General features: G+C 40.0%; 1 protein-coding gene across 2 annotated transcripts in view; it reads right to left on the bottom strand.

Moving 5' to 3' along the window:
- Window positions 1-20,881, bottom strand: part of SHB (SH2 domain containing adaptor protein B) — a 143,680-nt gene that overhangs the window by 8,143 nt on the left and 114,656 nt on the right. Inside the window, exon 6 of one of the 2 annotated variants that reach the window (XM_087716319.1) lies at window positions 14,846-15,832. The exons of the other annotated variant lie outside the window; for it this stretch is intronic. Coding sequence (XP_087572445.1) covers window positions 15,742-15,832 — 91 coding nt within the window. The 3' untranslated portion in view covers window positions 14,846-15,741. Of the gene's footprint in view, window positions 1-14,845; window positions 15,833-20,881 lie in introns of those variants that run through there. 2 annotated transcript variants of the gene reach the window in all.

The following is a 20,881-nucleotide window of genomic DNA, read 5'->3' as shown; positions in this document are numbered from 1 at the left end:
ATCATGTTTTATAGCTTGGCATGACATGTGAATGCCGCCAACTATGGATCAGTCAAAGCAACCATAAATGAACTAGCTATGGCCTAATATTCAGACAATATGAAGGTTTTTATTTATTTATATGGATGGAATTATACTGAAAGGTCTGAAAGAGCCAGTGAAAGGTTGGCTCTGTACTAATTTTACACAGGATTCCTACTGGCAGAATATTAGAAGAGAATATCATATTCCTGAATCCAGTTTTCCAAGCCTACTTCCCTGAAGCATATTAACATTGCCAAATTATATTTCCTTGTATTTGTAACTTTCCACGACATGACAATGCATCCCAGATTGTCTCATCATAGGACAATTTTTTATTTGTTAGAGATGGGAATATAATATGCATACACTGTCAGTGGCTGTCCTATTATCTTGCAGCATAATCATGCTTTAGAACAGGAGCCCCCAACCTTTGGGGCACCAGGAACAGATTCCATGGAGACAGGTTTTTACGCGGACTGGAGGGAGCATGGTTTTGCAGGCTGCCTGCCGGAACCCCAGGAAGGGTTTTGCTTGTTTGTGCAGACTGGCTGCTGGCATGCCATGGACCGGTGCTGATCCTTGGATCAGGGGTTGGTTGGAGACCCCTGTTTTAGGAAACCTGTTAAATGCACAACACTTTGAATTGATTGCTCTTCTTCCAGTCTTTTCACAACTGTATATAAAAGCTTAGGCTCTTGGACTCCTGAAGTGAACAGAAATTGACACAACTTCTACATGGTAAAAGGTTAAATGCAACATTTTCTGAAAATGTGAGTGGGTTTCCCCATAATTTATGGATAGTTATTTACACAGTCAAAAAAAAACAAAAACAGTTAATATCACAGACCAAAAAGCTGTGCACCTTTTCAGTCAATACCTGTTTTGGTAGAAACAACAGCTTCCAAATATTTCCTATAGCCCTGATGGCAAACCTATGGCACATCAGATGTTGCCCTAGCCCAGCTCCATTCCGCATGGGAGTGTGACTCCCACTGCCCAGCCAGTCTTCGGGTCATGGCTGTGCATGTGCAGGGGGGCTGTGTGCATGCACAGGGGGGCTGTGTGCATGCACAAGGGGGCTGTGTGCATGCACAGGGGGGCGTTTGCATTGCATTTTGAGGCAATGCACCCCTGCACCCAATTTTGGCTTCCAGGTTGGTGCAGGAGGTCTTCCAGGCTCAAAATGGGTTGCACCAACTTGGAAGGCAAAAATAGGTGAGGGGGGCTGGGCGCATGCACAGGAGGGTTGCGTATGAATGCACGGTGGGCAGGGTCAGGTACGCATTGCATAATGGCTGCAGGTGCTCACGTGCACTATCACACACACACTTTCAGCACATTACAACAAAAAGGTTAGCTATCACAGTCCTATAGATCACTGCTAAAGACTTGCCAAAACATTTAACTGACACTGAAGTAGTTGCCCCAAAGTCCTCTATGCAGTACTGATTATACAACAGTAATCTTCATCAGAGTGTTATCCGAAAGAAATATTTTCTCTAATCTCATCACAGGTTATTGTTTCAGTGTTGCATACACATAAACCAACAAACTTTGATAAGCCAAAAACCTTTTGGAACAAATTGCTTTTGACTGATAAAAACCAATGTTGACTTCTTTAGGCACTGCACGGGAAACATTTCAAGAAAAATGTCTGAGGAATTTAAAGAAAAGGACATTTTGCCAGGCATTGAGCAAGAGGATTATATAGCATCCAGTAGCACAGGAAGTATTATGTGGGCGGAAGGAAGGATGGATTCTACAAAATTTCAACATTTCCAAGAAGCTAATGTTCCATAGTCAGTGAAGAAACTGAAACGAGCTTGGAAATATTAATGAGACAACGGTCCAAAATAGTTTCCCAAATCAATCATGAAGCAATTACAAGAGGGAAAGAGAAAGTCTTTAGAATGGCTGCCACGGTTCCCAAAGTTGTATATTATTTTAAAAAATGTGGAGAGATCTCAAACATGAAGTGCATGCAAAGAGTTCTAAAAATATTCTTGAACTAGAAGAATTCTACAAGAAAGCACACCAAAAGTAAGAGAAAAAAAGATATATAGCTGCCTGTAGCAAATAGTTGGAAGCTGTGTTTTCTGCGAAAGAAGGGCTACAAGGTGCTAATTGAAAAGGTGTCTAAATTTCCTAACCTTGTGTTTGTTTAGTTTTCTTTCCCCCTATTCTCATTAACCTTGATTTGATTAAATACAGAATTTAATAAGACATGAGATCAAATCAACTTGAATGGAATGTTTTCCATAATCATCCAGCTGACTGCGTGAATTGCAAGAACTTTGATGCCACCCTCTGCCTATGGAACGAAAACGTGCTCTTCTCTGCTCTCTTGCAATGTTTGCTGTTCGTGACCCATATTCAGCTGTGGTATGTGTCCTTGCAAGACTGTTAATGGATTTTTGACAGCTCTTGTTCAAAAATCTATCAGGCTTGCCTTTCTAACTGTGGACACAATGAGTGCCTGTGAATTGGGAAGCCTACTGAGGAGTGTGAGCTCCCAATCTTTCATCTGAAGAGGTGATTGTCTTCCACCCTGTACAACTTTACCTAGCTTCCTCTTGCCCCTAGAATCCCAAGGTTCAAACATTCTTCGCTCTGCAATCAGCTAAACACACAAGTGACAGGGTTAAAACACATTCATTCACTTTAATGCCCACGATGTATTGTACCCATAAAAGGCAGGTATGCTAATTTCTCAGCCACATTCTCCTCAATCAACTTAAACTTTACTGCATCTGCATCTACATACACTACAAAAGTAAAAAAGAACAGCTGGATGAATTCTTCAAGAAGGCTTCCTGGGAAATTCCTACTTAAAGCATGTCTGCATGCAAAATAGCTACTTGGATGATGAAATCATTTCCCAGTTAACAGGAAGGAAGCTTTTGAAAACCTGGAAAATTATTGATTCTCCCTTTTCTCAGTCATATTTGCAGGGTTTCTTGCCAAATCCAATCTCAATTAAAAGCAGGTCTGGAGAAACTCCAGCAAATAAAACCAGGAAAGGCTAACCAGGAAAGCAGTTTAATGAGTAACTAGAGGAGGGAACCTATTGGATGCAATGGGTCACACTGAGATGTCTGTGGGAGAATGTTGGCAAGAGGAAAGCCAAAGCTGGCATCTCTGCTAGAAAAGGAAACAGCCTATATGATTAGATAAGGGCAGTGTTACAAAAGGTCTTGGAGGTAGAAAGAAAGTGACTAAACAAGCTTGTGAAATCTCCTGTTGTTTTGGCAGCTAAAGAACAGCCTGGCTAATAACTGGTAAGGATTAATAAACTCTCATAAATTCCACCGTCATCAGGTTTCCTCCTCGTCAATACAAGGCCTTATGAAACCTTTGGACTGTAGCTACAATAATTCCTTGGAATCTTGACCAATGTTGATGGAGAATTATCAAAACTGCAGGCCAGCATATTTCAAGAGCTTCAAATTAAGAGGACAACACAGACAAGAAGAAATTACAAGGGTATGGTGTAATGCTGGAGATTCTTTCCAAAGCTATATAATATGATAGGAGACTTGTGAAGTGATTCCAAAGATTGACATTAACTGAATGCTTCAGGATATTTTACTCTATAAATAGGAAAATTACATATAGGGTATACAAACTTAACATCCCTTTGGCATGTCTCATTCACATACCATGGAAAGCAGAGGGGGTATTCAGCAGGTTCTGACCAGTTCTGGAGAATCGGTAGCGGAAATTTTGAGTAGTTCAGAGAATCAGTAAATACCACCTCTGACTGGCCCTGCCCCCATCTATTCTCTGCCTTCCGAGTCCCAGCTGATCAGGAGGGAATGGGGATTTTGTAGTAACCTTCCCTTGGAGTGGGGAGGAAATGGGGATTTTACACTATCCTTCCCTGCCATGCCCACCAAGTCACCCCCACAGAACCAGCAGTAAAAATTTTTGAATCCCACCACTGATAGAAGGCCATCGTGGTGTTTCTTCAGTTCCACTTAACATTCTGCATGAATCTAACCATTGCAATAGGTAAGTCACAGTTGATTGCTCAATGTATAAAATCTACCAACTGTGGTTTATTCGATACATCAAGGTAAAGCAAAACATGGTTTATCACTTTTTGTGAACAGAACCATTGTGTAGGACTTGTTTTTGTGGGTGAAATTTCAAAATGCACTCACTATATAGTACAATTATATTACAAACGGCCTGGTAGATTCACAAAACTATTTCAAATGTTAGTTAACCTTTCCAAATATCAAGTTCAGTTTTCCAGCACTGACAAATGTTGCATTCCCATAGTAAGGAGTCTTCACAAATAATCTCCAAGAATTTGAACACCCAAGTGATGTTGTACTGACCATGGCCACATAATCTGGGATTAAAGCTTTCTCTCTAAAAATAAAGGAACCACAAAAGTGATACTGACAGCTGCATTTGGGAAGGATAGAAAAAAAGAGGCCACTGGACAGCACTGAAAGGTTTAGAGGCAGGCTAAAGACAGGAGCCAGATGGAGTTGTGAGCTGCACAATTCAGCAAAACAGTATCTGCTGAAACCTAGTTAAATAAAGTGATGATTTTTCAGTCCATGAAACCCTGTCAACAGTCACTCAATTGCAATAATAATGGTAATTACGGGCTGCAACCCACTGGCTCCAGATCTAAGAGTGTTCCATCTACCCAGAACTATTCAATAATACGAAAGCTTAGATATTTTTTTTCCCTAACATGGCCAAGATACTGATGCAATCAGATGGGAATCTTATGTACATGACGAAAAAGTCCTGAGTTTTGTTTTCTGTAATTCTTCTATGTTACATGTTTGTACCTTCGCATTAATGCTTATCTTTGGTTGTTGTCTACAACCTTACATATTGCAAATCAGGAAATAAAATGTGATAAAGACATTGCTTTAAGAGCTGTTCTACACACTCTAAAATCTTTTCATTGTAACACTGCAAGTAACCCTGTTTCCCCGGAAATAAGACTCTGTCTTAAGTTTTTTGCCACCAAATAAGACACTAGGTCTTATTTTTTTGAGGGCAATGCCATCCACTGACTTATGTCACTTGCGCGTGTCACCCCTGGCTTCCTTTTCGCTGTCAAAGGTCTTTAGGAACTACTTCTGTGGCTGGCAAGTCTTTCCTGAAGGCTGTAGCCAATAACAGAGCTCCAGATTGATCCGGAGCTCTGTTATTGGCTGCAGAGGCCTTTAAAAAAGCCTTGCAGGCCTTGCTGGCTGCAGAAGAAATGGACAGGCAAGGCAGGTGTCGTGGTGGGTGATGCCTGGCTGCAACTGTCTGAAGGTAAGTAGTAGGGCAGCTCCACCCCTCCGATCATCACTCTGGCTTATTTTTTACCCGTGCACCCTGGAATGGGGTAGGGATTTAATTAGGGCTTATTTTGGGGGTTGGGGTTATATTGGGCGCATGTGTAAAAATCAAGCTAGGACTTTTGGGGTAGGTCTTATTTTCAGGGAAACCCGGTACATGTTATGGTCATTAGATGGGAGAGGATTCTATATAGTACTCCTGATTTGATAATTTATAACATGTAGAGAACTTTTAAAAGTGGAAGAGTATATTGAAACTATACTCCTATCCCTGTTGTTGTACAATCCAGAATGCTACATTTCTTCTGTGACATTCTTAGATTTTTAGATTGTTAGATGAATGAGTTAAAATGCATTTGAAACCAGGCTGAAGAGGAAGCGGTGGTTGAGCAGTTCCATGTCAAATGGCCATATAGCAGCCAACACCAACGGGAGTGAAAATGTCCAAAAACTATCCACATCTGGGAGTCTATCATCTAAACTGGCAGCACCATTAGCTATCAAATGAGCAATTCTATTTCAGAAAAGTTGCTTTGTGCCGACAATCAGCTTTCATTGTGAAGAACTAGCTTGATCCATGGCCGGTGATTTGTGGCATCAGACTTTTAGCAACCAGCCAGAGCACTGGAAAAATTAGTTGAGAACTGGAAAATGTGCTATGAAAGGAAAGAGGCACTTAGTTTTCCCATTTAAAATTTCCAGACATAGGCCTCTGGATGATAACAACAACCCAGCATTTTCCTGAAGCACTGTAGGTTACAATAATTGCATCAAAGCTCTGCCATGCTTCACAAGTGGAGTGTGTGCCATTCATAACCATAATTGGAAGGAATCTACTTAATACTATTCAGCCACACTACTTATAATGCAGTTCCTGCCTATGAAAAAATAGTTGTCTCAACAAAACAAATGGGACATTTTTAAAAATAAAAACGATTACGAAATACTGCACATGGCAGACACGCTTTCTTCACCCTCCCACCCCACCCCACCATTACATGAACCATCACCTTCCTAATAATTGTGGCATTTAATAAGGCTTCAGACTTTTTTGCAGCTGCCGGGACACATCGCCCACAGCAGTAGGTTGCTTCCCAAGACCTCTTACTTTCAGTTATAATTGCTTAATGCATTTTTCATGAAGAGCACAGGGTAATAGTTATGTTAAATTGCCTTCTTTTTCATGATAAAATGACTTTAAAACACTCACACGTAACATTTATGCAACTGGAGAGAGAGCATGGGCTCAATGATTATGACTCTATTACTTAGAATCCCATGCATTGTCAGGCTCACTTCATCTCAAAAGGAAAGGACGTGATTGTCTTCAAAGATATACCTTTCCAAATGTTGAGAGCAAGAAGGGACTACGCCTTTTTAACTAAAGAGCTTAGGAGTCAACAGATTCGATACAGATGGGAGGCCCCTGCCGGCATCACGGTTACATTTGAGAATCAAAGATTTCGTCTCAACTCTGTTTCGGAGGCTCAAGATTTCTATTGTAGGATTCTGAAGGCGGGACTTCCTGACGCGCTTGGAAGAGAGGAGAGACAAGCGGAAGGAGAAAGCAAACGGCTGGCCATGCAGCTGCAAGATGGAGGGGGTAGCCCCTCCTCCCTCGGAGAAGCAGAAGAACGCAGATCGAGAATTTAGATACTTCAAAAGACTTCCTAAAGTTGAGGACTGAATGGGGGTTTGAGACCTCTCTCCGGTAGAAAAAGTGGACTAATTTTTTTCAGAAGGGAAAGCTGGGTGAAACTACTTAGATTCTAAAGTAACGTTAGCATAAATCTGATAGTGGTTAAAAGAATGCGAAATGATTTATGTTGTTTAAACTTTGTTAGATGGGACTATTTTAAAATAGAAGGTTAACTGACTCTTGCTGAAAGCATTATTTGAATATGATCCATGCTATTTAACTTTTATTTGAAGGGAAAGTTGGTTGTAATAGTTCTGAGTTATTTTTCAAATAAACGCTAGTATAAATTTGATAGTGGTAAATATTAGACAAGCAAGAGATGAGGGTAAAATGCATGTGGAATGAACTACGTTATTTGTGGTAAATATCAGACAAGCAAGGGATGAGGGCAAAATTTATGTTGTTTAAAGCTTATTAGAACAGGAAGCCGCTTGGGATTATCTTAAGATAACTGTAAAAAGAATGTGGAATGATTTATGTTGTTTAAACTTTGTTAGAAGCGACTACCTTAAAATAGAAGGTTAACTGAATCTTAATATGTGGAATGATTCATGCTACAAATCGCTCTGAGTTATATTTTAAACAAATGGTAGTACTACGTTATTTGTGATAAATATTAGACAAGCAAGGGATGAGGGCAAAATTTACGTTGTTTAAAGCTTATTAGAACAGGAAGCCGCTTGGGATTATCTTAAGATAACTGTAAAAAGAATGTGGAATGATTTATGTTGTTTAAACTTTGTTAGAAGCGACTACCTTAAAATAGAAGGTTAACTGAATTTTGCTGAAAGTATTATTGGAATATGTGGAATGATTCATGCTACAAATCGCTCTGAGTTATATCTTAAACAAATGGTAGTATAAATTTGATAGTGGTAAATATCAGACAAGTGGGGGATGAGGGTAAAATACATGTGGAATGAACTAAGTTATTTAAATTCTATTAGAAGGGGAAGTCGGTTGGAATTATCTTAAGACAGAAATTGATTCCTGTGTAAAGTAATATCTGATCTACGCTGCTTAACTTTACTAAGAAGGGGAAATCGGGTTAGATTATTTTGAATTACTGTTTGAAAAAGGGGTAAAGAAAGATCATTTACGTTGTTTAAATTTTACTAGATGGGAAAGTTTGATTACTTGTCTGTAAAGTTATATTTGAATATATGGCATAAACTACGCTGCTTAAATCTTACTGGAAGGGATCATGAGGTTTAGGAAGGGAACGGGAGAGTCTACAGAAGGTCGGGGTAAATAGCAAAGAAGTAAGAGATGAGAATAAAATATAGATAGAATGATTTATACTATTTAAGCATAGATAAAGATGGGGGGCTGAGATCAACACAAAGAGTGGTTTCTTTTTTTCTTTTTTCTCTTTTCTCTTTTCTTTTTTTTTCCTTTTTTTTTTCTTTCTCTGCTTTTCTTTTCTTTTTTTTTTTTTTTTGATATATTACTTTTATTTTTTAATCCATATGTATACAAGACATCTTAGATAGAAGGTAGTGCCAGGTGTGGGCCCTGGGAAGTCGGGAGGATTAGGGATGGGGATTGTGGGGGGTGGGGTGGGGGGGTGTTAATATAGTTTTAATAAGAACAAGAATGTATTTATATACGGTGGTTCCTTTTTTTTTTTTTATTATTATTATTTTCCTTGGTTCACTTTACTTTTATCAGATCAAACAACACTCGAATAAAGGCATACACCAAGGAGGGAGGTAGAGGGAAGGAAGAGGGAGGAGTAAGGAAGGAGTAAGGGGAATGTAAGGAGTAAGGGGAATGTAAGGAGGGTGTCTGGGGAGTAAGGGGAGAAGGAAGGCTTGAGGGGAAAGGGAAGTAGGAGGGGAGTGTTAGAGGGAGAAAGGAAAGTTGGAGGGGGTAGATGGGGTGTATGGAGGACGCAAGGGTTAGGTGGGGTTGTGAATGATGAGTTGTGTTTCCTTTTTACTTGTTCGTTTTATTCCCTTTTTCTTTTCTTTTTTTTTTCTTTTCTTATAGTAAATACCCTGTATATAAATGATTGCAAATGGAATGCGAAAATTGAATAAAATATTTAAACACGAAAAAAAAAAAGAATTTTCATTCTCCATCACAACCACACTTGTTGTATAATATGCCATAATTATAGAGTGGCCACTGCTTAGCTCTATCGCATAGACATCTGCACACTTCTGAGATCACAGAAGCTTAGTGAGTGCCTGTAGCAAGGTCCTTAGCACTGAGAATTAAGGCTGCTTATAGTGCAATCCAAATAATGTCATCACATTTTAGTCCCTGGTACATGTTTTAAATATTTTTAGTTATGGTATTCCAATCTCCCCTAAAGAAACAAAGCCCCTGAGGTTGAAAAAAAACAGAAACATAAATATATTTCTCAGAATGCAGAATGTTGTAGAGCAGGGGTGTCAAACTCAAGATTTGGAGACCAGATATGGCTCACGGGGTGCTTAGATCTGGCCTGTGGGCTGATTCTACACTTGATGCATCCCCCTGGCCTGGTTGGGTATTTCCCAACAGGTTGAGTAGGTAGATTAAAAAAACTTAAAATGCCTAAGGATGTTCTATCACAGGGCTGTCAAACTCCTGGCCCGTGGGCTGGATATGTCACATGCTGGCCACGCCCACACCTGGTTTAGTGAAGGGGGAAAAAGTTGCAAAATGTCACATGACACCACTTGTTTGACACCCCTGTTTTATCATAATGTCAGCGTTCCCAATGGGAGATTTGAAAGTACAAATCTCCCATTGTCTCATTTGTCGGGAGATTCCTCTTTCTCCTCCCATTATAGAGTCATGGGGTATGACCTCTCTTATCTGAGCATTCCCTAAAAAGTATCTCTGCCTTGTTCCTCAAGGTCTTTCAAACATACCATCCACATAATTTGTCAGCTGGAATCTCTGTAGGATACAGCAGATTTTTTGCAATAAAACACTTAAAGGAAAGTATCTGTGTGGCTGCTGTACTGTAATTTCAGAAACGACAAAAAACAAGAAAAGCTATGATATGATCTGAAAGAAGGCACATGTCTAGACACAGTTCATAATCACAGCCAACTCTACTAGTTTCAGCATGGAAGAAAAAGCAAGTGTAAGCTTCCACAGAGTGAAGATCCTGCATGATCATGTTTATTTAAAAATCAGAAGACTGTCTAGGCAATTCCTTAGATTTCTTTTATGCTGTTTTTGTGAAGTTAAAAACAAAAGAGTCACTAGAAATTCCTGCTTGAGACTCTGGTGCTGTGCAGGAGAATTAGCAAAGAGTCAGAATGTGACAACTGAATCCTACTAAGAGGTCTCCTTCGTCACTGTCAACCACACCTGTTATTTGCCTACTTCTGCTTCACATCTTAGGATGTTGCAGGTGAGATAAAATAACAATATGTATGAGCAAACACTAGAGGCAGAGAGAGATAGCTCAATCAGAGGCTATTTCTTGGACCAGCTTAATAGGCGAGCTATCCTAAGGAGATAGCAATAGCCTTAGACTTATATACCACTTTACAGTGCTTGACAGCCCTCTCTAAGCTGCACAGTCAGCCTATTGCCATCAACAATTTTGGTTCTCATTTTATCCACCTCCGAAGGATGGAAGGCTGAGTCAACCTTCAGCCTGCTGAGATTTGAACTGCCAAATTGCAGGCAGCAGTCAGCCAACAGAAGAAGCCTGCACTCTAACTACTGTGCCACCGTGGCTCATAAGATGGGATGGGGTCCATAATACACATTTCATCTCTGCTATGAACTCCTGAGAAGTGGCTCCTGAGCCAAGCCACCAGTCCTGTAACTTTACCTCCCATACTTGCAGTAGCAAGTACAATAAAATGAATCTATAGTAATATTATACATTACGATACAGTGGGTGATTATATTAGACTATATCACTGTACCGTATGTCATCTCCCCTGAAATGTACCACACATATGCCTGCTCTGGGAGGACCAATGTTCTTTCTGCAAGATATCAAACTTTAATTTATGACAATGATCGGTTGATTATTATTGATCGATTTTAGGTTGTTACAGAGATTCCCTACTGAGAATGATCTTGAAACCCTCTCATCATCATCATTCAGATGTATGACTCAAAAGCTCTTGGCTATAATGATGAGTAATGTCTTTGGTGACCTGTTTGGTCTCAATGCAGCTATTCCCCTATATAGGATCTATTGCTTTGCTATTTAGAGTATTGTCAAATTATAGATTTTAATCTGGGAAAAGAATGATGGAACAGGAGACTCTCAGATTCCTACTCACATTCCCTACAACTTGCCTTTTGGTTGATACTTCTATCTCTTCACTTCATTTATTTCCTGGAATTTATAGCTCCCATCCTATTCAGTAAAATGTTGTGCTTAGCATGAGAATGCAGCTGAATTCCCCAACAGAATAGCTTCCAATTAACTAAATGGCAATGGCAGCTTTAAAAAAAAATTAACAAAAAGTAAATGGGAACAAGTAAATCTGAGCTCATTTCTCTCCCATCCCCCAATAGGGTGGAAGGACAAGAGGAATGCAGAAATGCAACTTTGAACACATAGTTTTGACAGCAGTCAGAACTTCAGTATCTTTGCCAGTTTTTTGTAGGTACTATTGGAAATCAAAAGAGCAATAGCCATTACTCACACACATAGGTGTGGACACATCCTAACATCCTGCCTTCTGCTGTAATTATCCTTATTATTTACTTCAAACAAGATTTTATTGGAAACTGAATCCGCATGTTTCCCTTTCACCTTATTCTTGGTTACTTTAGATCTATGGCTACGTTGCTCTCTAATATTCTGAGCTAGGAAGGGAAACAGTAAGAAAATAAAGGGTCTGTTGCAATATAAAATAATTTCATATATTCAATCCATCATTTTCCGAAAAAGCATACAGGGTAAGGAAGCAAACATAAATGCCATCAGAGTCTGTTGGGAGTGGACAGAAAGGGGCTTATATTAAATATATGAATGATGCATTAAAGATGTCAATGGCAAAAACTAAACAAACCAAGAATTCTGCCAGAGGCAAGCCCAGGCTTGTGTTCAATGAAGCTATTTGCTTGCGTCATTGCCATGCTATTTTTCATAATCTAAGAAAGTGATCGGATATAAGCCTCAGTGAATGCCCTACACCTGGAAGAATTGTCTTTTTAAAATAACGTGTGAAATTTGGGCAGGGGGAAGAACAAGGTATACAGTACCCAAAGTTAAAAGCTTACTAATCTACAATGGAATCTAGTTTGTTGTGGTTGCGATATCAGGGTGGAAACTGTGAGTTTTAATCCTATCTTAGGTGTGGAGCCAGCTGGGTGACCTTGGGCCGGCCACTTTGTCAGCCTTTGGAAGGAGGCAATGGCAAATTAGTACTCCTAAAATCTTGCCAAGAAAACATCAAGAACTCATTCCAACAGTCACCAGGAGTCAAGACTGACTCAAAAGTACCGATAGAAGGAAATATTTGCAGCTCAGGTCAATGGGGTCCTTGGTGCTCTTGGAGCTTGCTGTTGTTGTTTTTTCTGCAGGCATTTCATTACCAAACTAGGTAACATCATCAGTGCCAATGATGTTACCTAGTTTGGTAATGAAATCTCTCCAGGAAAACCACCAAGCTCAGAAGGCACCAAGGACCCCATTGACTCAAAGGGGAAAAAATTACAATGACCGATCTAAAGTGCTCAGCAAATTCATGAGGATATTTCTCCTGCCCTCCTGCCACAAGACAAACATGGAGCAATATCTGATTCTTTATTATATTGCTATTCCCTTGACATAACAGACATCAGACCCTCCTTCCTAGCTATGCTTCTTGTAGGATAACAACAACAACAAGAATAATAATAATAATAATAATAGCAAAAACCACTGGGAACATCAAGTTCAGAAGGTTTTAGAGAATGAGAGTCAAGATCTTGTGGTACTTCAGAATCCAGACTGACAGGCACTTGGCCCACAACACGCCTGAAATAACAATAGTTGAAAAGAAAAAAGTATGGTTCATTGACATTGCAATACCTGGAGATGCACAAATTGAAGATAAACAGCTAGAAAAAAATCACAAAGTACCGGGACTTGCAAATTGAAGTTGAGTGACTGTGGAAAAAGAAATTGTGTGTTGTCCCGATTGTAGTTGGAGCCCTTGGAGCAATACCTAAAGGGCTATGTCGCTATTTGGAAATTTTAAATTTATCAGACTTGAACATTCTGATTCTACAAAAAACCCACCCTACTTGGAACAACTTATATCCTCCGACGTTATCTTAACAGTTCCTAGGTCCTTAGTTAGGACTCGAGCTGTTGAGCTACCAACTAGCCCCAAAGGCTGTGAATCTCACCAAAAATTAACATAATAATAATAATAATAATAATAACAACAACAACAATAAAAACAATAATAATAATATTAAAACAACAACAAACTGGTGGGAACATAAGCCTGAAAAAGTCACTGAAAATCAGATGGTCAAGAACTTATGGGATTTTCGTATACAAACGGACGAAATACTGGCGCATAATACACCAGACATCACACTGGTTGAGAAAAATAAGGTTACAATCATAGACATCGCAATACCAGGTTATAGCAGGGTCAACGAGAAGGAACACGAAAAAAATATCAGGATTTAAAAATCGAAATTCAACGATTATGGCACAAACCAGCAGTGGTAATTCCAGTGGTAATCGGCACACTGGGTGCTATTCCAAAAGCACTGGAATTACATTTAAAACAGTTAAAAATTGACAAAATCACCATCAGTCAAATGCAAAAAGCCGCACTGCTTGGATTTGCATGCATATTACGAAAATACATTACGACATCCTAGGCCCCTGGACTAGTAACCAATGCTAAATCCGGCGAAACAACTGGCCGCTGTGATACAATTGTATAATAATCAAGAATGGAGAGTTGGCAGAACAAAGCACTGCATGGCCAATTTCTGGAAAAAATAAAAGATAAAGTGGACAGTGAACAAACTTGGTTATGGTTAACAACAGGTACATTAAAGAAAGAAACAGAGTCACTAATCCTGGCTGCGCAAGAACAAGCTATCTGCGCAAATGCCATTAAGGCCAAAATCGAAAAATCCTCTGATGATGCCAAGTGCAGACTTTGCAAAGAAGCCGATAAAACTGTTGATCACATACTCAGCTGCTGTAAAAAAATCACGCAGACTGATTATAAATTGCGGCACAATTCAGTAGCACAAATGATCCATTGGAATTTGTGCAAAAATTATAATATTAAAACAGCAACAAACTGGTGGGAACATCAGCCTGAAAAAGTCACCGAAAATCAGATGGTCAAGATCTTGTGGGATTTCCGTATACAAACGGACAAAATACTGGCGCATAATACACCAGACATCACACTGGTTGAGAAAAATAAGGTCACAATCATAGACATCGCAGTACCAGGTGATAGCAGGGTCGCCGAGAAGGAACATGAAAAAATCGCAAAATACCAGGACTTAAAAATTGAAATTCAACGACTATGGCACAAACCAGCAGTGGTAATTCCAGTGGTAATTGGCACACTGGGTGCTATTCCAAAAGCACTGGAATTACATTTAAAACAGTTAAAAATTGACAAAATCACCATCAGTCAAATGCAAAAAGCCGCACTGCTTGGCTCTGCATGCATATTACGAAAATAGGTTATGACACCCTAGGCCCCTGGTGGCCCGACTAGTAACCAATGCCAAATCCGGCGAAACAACTGGCCGCTGTGATACAATTGTATAATAATAATAATCAGATACTTTTGAAAAGAAGAACTTTTAGAATTTATTTGAAAGCAGGGAGAAATCTAGGGGGATCCCTTCCAACAACAGACACTTGCTTAAACAACCACTTTCTAACAGCAGGATCCTCTGCCACTTCCTTGTAAATGCAAAGAGGACTTGAGGTATGATTTAAACCACATCCTTTGGCTGAAATGTTTGTAGAGGTGGTGTGAAGTCTTTATGGCCTTCCCTGGATCCCACATCAAATGATGACATTTCGAGCATTTGGAGTTCAAACATTGTCATTGCTTCTGGATCCAAGCTTCTGGTGGCTGTGAAGATCTTGAAAGTTTGTTGGGGCTTAAAACTTGCAGCCAATACAGGCCTGGATTCCAGTTTGCTAATGGGAGTGCCACTGAGCACAATTCTGCTGGTTGGCATTCTCTCCTACCCTCACTTTCCAGCTATTTTATTGTGCCCTCAAATGTTTGCCTGAGAATACAGGGAGACCATCACAGATTGGCATGCCCGCTAGCAATATTGCAGGGAAAAAGAGAGCTGGCTAAAAAAATCTCCTTCACCCAGCAGGACTCGCTTAAGAAATCTAAGAACAAAAGGGTTTCTTTCATTCACGGATGTTCAGTTAGGGCTTAAGCTATAAAGTGCCCCTCTTATCCCATGGATGGGAACTTTCATGCAAAATACTGTGTTAAAAGGGAAAAACCAATAGGTCTTTGCAAATAAATAAATGGAGATGAGAGCCAGCAAGGGCTTAAGTTCACACCATAGATATTCACTGTAAGACATATCCATTTCATGTTAAGACACAAGAATTTTTAAATGCAATTCTCCCGCTTAAAGAGAGATGAAAAAACACTGAGCAAAACTCAACAGAATTCACCACTGCAGTGCTACCATTAGTCCCTGATCGGCAGAGTTTTACAAAGTAGCAGTCCATGGATTTATTTTGAGAAATCAGATCAACATTTTTGCTTGATGGCCACATCAAATAAATGGCCGATGAAATGACAACTCTTGAACCTGGGCAGTTGTTTCCAGACAAATCAGATGATCCAAGGCAATATGGACGTCCCACCTATTCATAAAGAATTGAAATATTTTTCAGTATTTCTTCACTTTCTGTTTTTCATGATAGGAAGATGTATATCTTTTTAGCAACCGAGACATTAATAGCCAAATATGTGCTGGGAATTACAAGAGCTATAATTTAATATAGTTTGAGAAGCCCAATTTAAGACAAGCTCTTTGCATCTACCCCAAAGTTAAAGATAGAACTGAATGCAGTTTAAATAATCACAACAACAACTGTTTCGGGTAATTTTGGAGGAAATCCAAGGGATTCTTTTTAAGGCAAGGTGGATGACAGACTCTGAGGCTGCCTGGGAAGAGGGCAGAGGACAATGGAAAGCAATCTGTTTATTTTAATAGCTGAAACATAAGAACAACGCTGTCTAATGGGGAAAGTTGGAATTGATAGCTTTTTAGAAAAAACAATTGCTCTTTTTAAGGTACTTTGTCAATTAATTATAAATTGTGACTGGGCTACAATCACTTGAGACTTAACGTTCTGAAATAATGGGGTACACCTAATTATTTCTTACACAAATCGACTTGCTTTGTAAGCAACAACTTTATTCTTCACCTTTAACAATTCTCTGTCACTCTCTACTACACAACCATGTTGCATTGACAAATGGGATATGGACTGACAGGTTATCCTCAACTTATGACCACAATTGGGATCACAACAGTGTCACTAAGTGAGGTAGTTAAGTGAGACACACTAGATTTTATGATCTTCTTTTGCTGTGGTCATTAAATTACCATAGTCATTAAGTGAATCACATAGCATCCCTGAATGACTTTGCTTTTTGGAAGCCAACTGCGGAAGTTGCAAATGGTGATCATATGACTTAGGGACAATGCAACCATCATAAACACATGCCAATTGCCAAATGATCCGAATTTTGATCTTGTGACTCTGGGGAAGCTATAAAAGTCATAAGTGTGACCAGTTGTAAATCACTTTTATTCAGCGCTGTTGTAACCTTGAATGAATGGTTGTAAGTTGAGAACTTTCTGTATATTGTTAATTATCCCTCTTTTCGGTGCCAGAAGCCTCCTAATTTTACTTTAAAAATAGTAACCACTTCGAACGAAGGGTTGGTGCTGCAAACAGCATTGTTTTTTGCTTCTCTGACAAGCATTAAAAACCACAGGCAGAACATTTATTTCTGGGCAACATCTAGTGTTTGTAAAATTAATCAATTCTAGTGATATGTAGACTGAAAGATTCCATGTGTTTCGGTTCTACTGTTTGGGACTAAAGAAGCTTTATTCTCAGGTGCCCTAAAAATGTTTCAGAAAGCACTGAAAAAAAAAAGGGCAGTGTCAGCCAGCAGAACAAGTGTCTTGTAGACACTACTGTATGGAGATTTTTCAAAGCTCTAGAAAGCCTTTTAACAAGTGAACTGAAGGCACATGAGTTTGCAGAGTGGCCCTTGCAGAACCTGGACCTATGAGGCTGAAGAGCAATGAATGACATTTTACAGCAAGAAAGACAACATCCCTTTTTTGAATGTTTACAAAATCCAGTGATTGGTTGAAATCTTAAATTGCAGTATCCGAATCGGTAAATGCTTGGGTTCTGAAAGGAGTATGACTTATACTGAAGAACATTTGAAACAAGTTAAAGTAATGACTTGCTACCTACCTTTATATTTCCAATAGCTCATTTAGCTTCAAAGGACGAGGACATATATAGGGTGCAAAGAACAAATCATTCGTATTTTATTTAAATTAAATTAAATTCTTGAGGCATACATAGTATACATCTCTCTATTTTATTCACGATTATAATTTCAATTCTGGAGATATGCTTACTGTGTTTCCCCAAAAATATGACATGTCCTCATAATACAGTCATGCCACATTTTTCTGGTGGGCAAAAATATAAGCTCCCCCCCCGGCATATAAGCCCCTGGACAACCCCCCACCTCCGGCCAGGCAGAGCGCCGCTCACCAACCTAGCAGTATCCTGAAGGTGACAAGCCGCGGGAACCTGGGGGGAGGCAAAGGTGATCGTGTTGCTTGGTGTCTTCGGGATACTGCTAGGTTGGTGAGCAGTGCTGTGCCCAGCTGAAGAGGGGGGTTGCCGGGCAGCTGCTCTCTTGCAAGAGGGCTCCCAAAGAGCTGGGGACATCCTCATGGGCAAATGGCTGTGATGTGCTGTTGCAGCAGTGCAACACAACAGCCATGAAGCGACCACACTCATGAGCAGCCACCCGGCAAACCCCCTTTGCAGCTGGGCACAGTGCCATTCACTGGCCTAGGGGTATCGCCAAGCCGCATGAGCGCCTGTTCGCCGCCGCCTGGCTCCCATGGCTTGGCGCCTTCCAAATGCCAGTGAATGGCGCTCTGCATGGCTGGAGAGGGGGGTTGCGCAAGCGGCTGTTCTGCTCTCGCTCACCCACCTCCCAGTCTCACGATGCATGGCCCAGCTCTCATTATGGAGCCACAGCACCTCCGCCGCCATCCCAGCCTGGCTTTTTCCGCAGCTACCAATCCGAGTCTATCGGCAGTGGCAGTTCTGGGCGCACATTCTATGGCTGTCCACTCTGCAGGCAGCTGGCCCACAATCATAGAGCGGCCACTGCCGAAAGACTCGGGTTGGAAGTCGCAGAAAAAGCCAGGCTGGGATGGCGGTGGTGGTGGAGGTCATTCGCCCATGAGGCTGTGCCGGCTCTTTGGGAACCCGCTCACAAGAGAGCAGCTGCCCGGCAACCCCAAAACATAATAAAGTCCAAGCCATATTTTGTAGGTAAAAAGAAAATAAGACCCTGTCGTATTTTCGGGGAAACATGGTAGTAATTATGTGCGGGTATCACATATGATCCTGGGAGCTGAGATTATGTACTACTGTTCTAAGACTTCTAGTGTTGCAGATTTAATGCCTTGCTTCTGCTCTGTTTTGTTAAGTCTTTTCCTTTTGCAAATGGAGGCTTGTTTTGTTATTTTTTACACCCCACTCTATTTTTCTACAGATCTAACATGTGCATTCATTATCTGAACCTCTCCATAGTTTAATCAACTAAAATCAGAAAATGGTAGATCATACTTCCATGAATTTGTATGCAAACACTTCAGCTGATTTTAGGCAGCTTGGAAAATGCAATTTGCAAAGGTCAGTTTTCATCTCTTTGTAATTTGGGCTTTAGATAGCAAAACCTCTCAGGGCTTGGTATTCTATCAATTTCCTGACAATTGATTTCCATAGAGTAGTTTCTTTCTCTTCCTAAATTAAATTTACATCTTTCTGGTTTCCAAATACAATTGATTTATGTACGAACAGACAACAAAACAGTCTTACGTTTTATCATTTGCACCACAATAATATGCCTATTTAATTATAAGTGTCTCTAGCCTGGCTGCTGGAAAACAGTCTAAAATTTGTATTGATTTTTTGGGGGTATAAAACTAAAATGGCCACCTATCTTAGATACAATAATTCTGGCCAGATCACAACAGTCAATAACAACATTTCTCACAAAAAATCTAACAAGAAACACATCAGGTTTCCTCTCATGGTGCCATGACATCCTATTAACTCCACACTTGCTGGGCTCATTTATTTCCTAGCCTGGCAGCTGGGTGAAGAGTCTTGACTGCCTAGAAGGTTGTTCTGAAAGGGTGGAGGCAGATATGGAAAAGGTACATAGTCAAGATCACACCAGATGATACCATTTAAGAGAAGGACCTGGAGTGATGCGTAGATACTCTCAGGGAGAGGTGGCCCTGCAGATAACCTGGCCCATGGTATGCAAGGCTTTAAAGGTGATCATCAGCAGTTTGAATTTTAAAGTCTTCATAATAAGAATTCTTTTAATTTTTCCTTAAAAAGAGAATATTTGTAGCTTAGGTTCAAAAGGAAGGGGTCCTTGATGCTCTCTGAACATGGTTGTTTTCTTGCAGATTTTTCATTATCCAAACTACCTTGTTTTCCTGAAAATAAGACAGGGTCTTATTTTCTTTTGACCCCCAGAATAAGCACTTAGCCTTATTTTCAGGGAAGTCTTATTATTTTTGAGTTACAGGAGGCAGCGAGCATGGTCACCTGCAGCTGTGTTGCAATATTTTTGGGGAGGGCTTATTTTAGCGCATGCCCGATTGGGCTTATTATCTGGGGAGGTCTTATTTTCAGGAAAACAAGGTAGGTAACATCATCAGCGCTAGCTTCACTACCTAGTTTGGGTAACAAAATGTCTGCAAGAAAACAACTAAGTTCAAAGAGCACCAAGGAGCTCTCTCTTCCTTGAACACAAGCCATCTATGAATAGGAGTTATTCTCTCTGTGCTTAATAGCTGGATAGGTATATGCATTTTAATGATGAACTTATTTTTTCCAGTGGTTTCCATGCAGGCTACCATATTCTCCCCTTTTAATTGAGAAATTCATATCATTAACTGCTAACATTTTAAATTCTGGTTGCTGAGAGAAGGTTTTAAGTTTAAGAAGAATTTCTTGCTGACAATGCAGAAATGAATCATGAATATAGACAACTGCTTTACCAAGTGAAAATTTGTGGAATTACACACAAAAATTTGAACACGTATGTATCAAAACACCAAAAAAAGAGAACATAATGAAGCTTCTGATGGCAAGCTATTCCATTACTTGACTGTTCTCACTGTCAGAAAATTTCTCCTTATTTCTAAGTTGAATCTCTCCTTGACCAGCTGCCATCCATTATTCCTCTCTTGGCTTTCGGGTGCCTTGGAAAACAGCTTGACCCTCTCCTCTCTGTGGCAGGCCCTCAGATATTGGAGAACTGCTATCATGCCTCTCCTGGTCTTTCTCTTCACTAGACTAGCCATGCCAAGTTCCTGTATCCGTTCTTCATATGTTTTAATCTCCAGACCCCTAATCATGTTGGTTTCTCGTCTCTGCACTTTTTCTAGAGTCTCCACATCTTTTTAATAGTGTGGTGACTAAAACTGGATGCAGTATTCTAGATGTGGTTTTTCTAAGGCTTTATCTAGTGGTCTTAGTACCTCACTTGATCTTGATTGTATTCCTCTGTTAATGCAATTTAGGATTGCAATGGCTTTTTTGGCTGCAGCAGCA

This window comes from Thamnophis sirtalis, unplaced genomic scaffold (assembly GCF_051295495.1).
Source record: "Thamnophis sirtalis isolate CommonGarterSnake01/CBP01778 unplaced genomic scaffold, rThaSir2_p1.2 scaffold_5, whole genome shotgun sequence".
NCBI classification, from domain to species: Eukaryota; Metazoa; Chordata; class Lepidosauria; order Squamata; family Natricidae; genus Thamnophis; species Thamnophis sirtalis.
The sequence above is the reverse complement of the archived record's forward strand: the minus strand, read 5'-3'. Positions and strand labels throughout refer to the sequence as shown.